The 2,500-nt window shown below is 43.4% G+C and overlaps 2 protein-coding genes across 3 annotated transcripts in view; both read left to right on the top strand.

Annotated features, from left to right (window-relative positions):
- The window catches only part of LOC147467415 (cytochrome P450 2L1-like), a 15,140-nt gene that overhangs the window by 742 nt on the left and 11,898 nt on the right, over nucleotides 1-2,500 (top strand). The gene's annotated exons all lie outside the window — the stretch shown is intronic.
- Nucleotides 1-2,500, top strand: part of LOC122252348 (cytochrome P450 2L1) — a 6,617-nt gene that overhangs the window by 742 nt on the left and 3,375 nt on the right. For both annotated transcript variants that reach the window (XM_043014784.2, XM_043014786.2), the window contains exons 3-7: nucleotides 359-458; nucleotides 573-706; nucleotides 814-1,032; nucleotides 1,118-1,314; nucleotides 1,906-2,020. In XM_043014784.2, the coding sequence (XP_042870718.2) occupies nucleotides 359-458; nucleotides 573-706; nucleotides 814-1,032; nucleotides 1,118-1,314; nucleotides 1,906-2,020 (765 nt within the window). The remainder of the gene's footprint in view (nucleotides 1-358; nucleotides 459-572; nucleotides 707-813; nucleotides 1,033-1,117; nucleotides 1,315-1,905; nucleotides 2,021-2,500) is intronic.

The following is a 2,500-nucleotide window of genomic DNA, read 5'->3' on the forward strand; positions in this document are numbered from 1 at the left end:
CCTTGGGAACAGATTTGTCAGGTTGAAACTTAGGATCAATAAAGGGGTTATCTCTCAGGGACTCATGGATGGCAACATGGAGAAGTTGTGACGCCGTTTGGCCTTTTATTTACCATCGGAAACGGGGGTAATGATGGTGATAGTGACAGTGGTTATGACTAGACTCGCTACGATAGATATGGAGGGGGGATTATAATAATGATTATGTGGTTTCAGACTATAATGACTCCAGATATGTTGCTACAGTATATTAGCTAATGAAAGCAAGAGGGAAAGAGGAGGAAAATATCTATGTGTCTGTAGGAGGGGGGGGGGGTATATACAGAGATAAGCCTCGATCGCTGTCTTCCCCATACAGGGCTATGGGGTCTGCCAATAGTAGGGAAACTTCCCTCCGACGAAGAGTCTCTTTACGACCAAGTAGAGCGGCTGAAGAAGAAGTTTGGTAACACCGTATCGTGAGTAGTTTTGTTTCAAAACTTCGATGTACTGATATTTATTGTAATTTCGTGTATATTCGTTTTCTATCTATTCACAATATGTCTTTGTGTTCTTCACAATCTCTGCCCCAGGTGGCGCATGGGCAGCCGGATCTTCATCTTCTTCTGCGACTACAAGACCATCAAGGCCGCCTTCGCCAAACCGGAGTTCGCTGACAGGCCGGACCTCTACAGCCTCACTGTCTTTAACCGGTTCTCCAATAACGGTAAATGCTGCTTCTAGTTGGCACGATACAATGTTGCTTCAATATAAAGATGGGTTAGTTAATACCTCAGTCATAGTTTACTTATTTATCATCTATTCTTTCCAAAGGTATAATCGTCTCCAGTGGCCTAATTTGGCAAAACAACCGAAGATTCACCCTTCGTCACCTGAGGGACCTCGGCATGGGCAAGACCCGCTTGGAGGAAGCCATCCAGCACGAGGCCGTCTGTCTGGTCGAGGACTTCGCGAGACACACGGGGCGTCCAGGTCCCCTCCCCTCGTCCATCAACGTGGCTGTTCTCAACATCATCTGGCAGATGGTTGCAGGTCGGTGATGTCCTCATTTCCTTTGCAAGCAGAGAATTGCAGAGGAAGGATCAAGCCATGTGCTCAAACTTTGTATCTTCTCCAGGCAGACGCTATGACGTGAATGATTTCGAAATCCAGAAGCTAAATCAGGCCACCAATTCGTCCTTCGAGGACTTCCAAGGAGTCCAGTGGTTCGATTTCATGCCGTGGATAGTGCCCCTCGCGCCCCACTTCCTCAAGAAGTGGATCGGCGCGGTTGATCTGATTGACAAAATAAAAATGATCAGTCAGCATGTAGCTGTAAGAGTGATGCACTTGAGCGTCAGTGCTTTCGTCCTATTAAGTTACAAGCATTCCATTTTATGCATATCCATATAAACAAACAATTATAGATATTCATGGACGTTATTAAACATATATTAATTTCGTAATGACTACAAACATGCAATCCCTCTCTCTCTCTCTCTTTCTCTCTCTCTCTCTCTCACTCGCCTCTCTCTCTCGCTCTCTCTCTTTCTCTCTCTCTCTCTCTCTTTCTCTCTCTCTCTCTCTCTCTCTCTCTCTCTCTCTCTCTCTCTCTCTCTCTCTCTCTCTCTCTCTCTCTCTCTCTCTCTCTCTCTCTCTCTCTCTCTCTCTCTCTCTCTCTCTCTCACTCGCCCTCGCTCTCTCTCTCTCTCTCTCTCTCTCTCTCTCTCTCTCTCTCTCTCTCTCTCTCTCTCTATCTATCTATCTATCTATCTATCTCTCTATCTCTCTCTCATTCTAACTATATATTATATATATATTATATATATATATATATATATATATATATATATATATATATATATATATATATATATATATATATGCATGTACGCATACATACACATAGTACATAACCCTTCTCAGAAACACGTGCGGGAGCACCAGGCGACGCTCGACCCCGAGAACCCCCGCGACTACATCGACGCCTATTTGCTGGAGATGGAAGCCCAGAAGGACGACCCTCAGTCGACCATGAGCAGTGAGTCCCATGCATTTTGCTTTACTAATAACACATGGGTTGCTAGATGATGAAAACTAGATGATGGACTGGAATGAATGGAAATTAGCTTTGTTACATGAGTCTTTGTTTCGATGGTAGTAAAGTAGGGGCAATTTAGATATTTTAATACATCGGTCTTAAAATATCTAGAACTGTAGGGGCATGTTTCTTCACGTAGTAAGAAAATGCTGAACATGTGCTCTTTGATGTGACGAACACTTGGTTGTCATAATGGTTAGGCTTTGCCCATAGTACGAGAGCAGTTTTACTCAACTGCAGATCCAAAGTCACAAGAAATCAGAGTGGCGGGAAACGCAGCAAAACACACACACACACAGACACACACACACACACACACACAAAAAAAAAAAAAAAAAAAAAAAAAAAAAAAAAAAAAAGGATAGGGTAGCTAGAAGGAAGTAGTTGTTAGAAGTTCGGACGAGGGAGATCTTAGAGGAA

Source organism: Penaeus japonicus, unplaced genomic scaffold (genome assembly GCF_977035675.1).
Source record: "Penaeus japonicus unplaced genomic scaffold, GWHDUDI00000001_assembly GWHDUDI00000036, whole genome shotgun sequence".
Classification (NCBI taxonomy): Eukaryota; Metazoa; Arthropoda; class Malacostraca; order Decapoda; family Penaeidae; genus Penaeus; species Penaeus japonicus.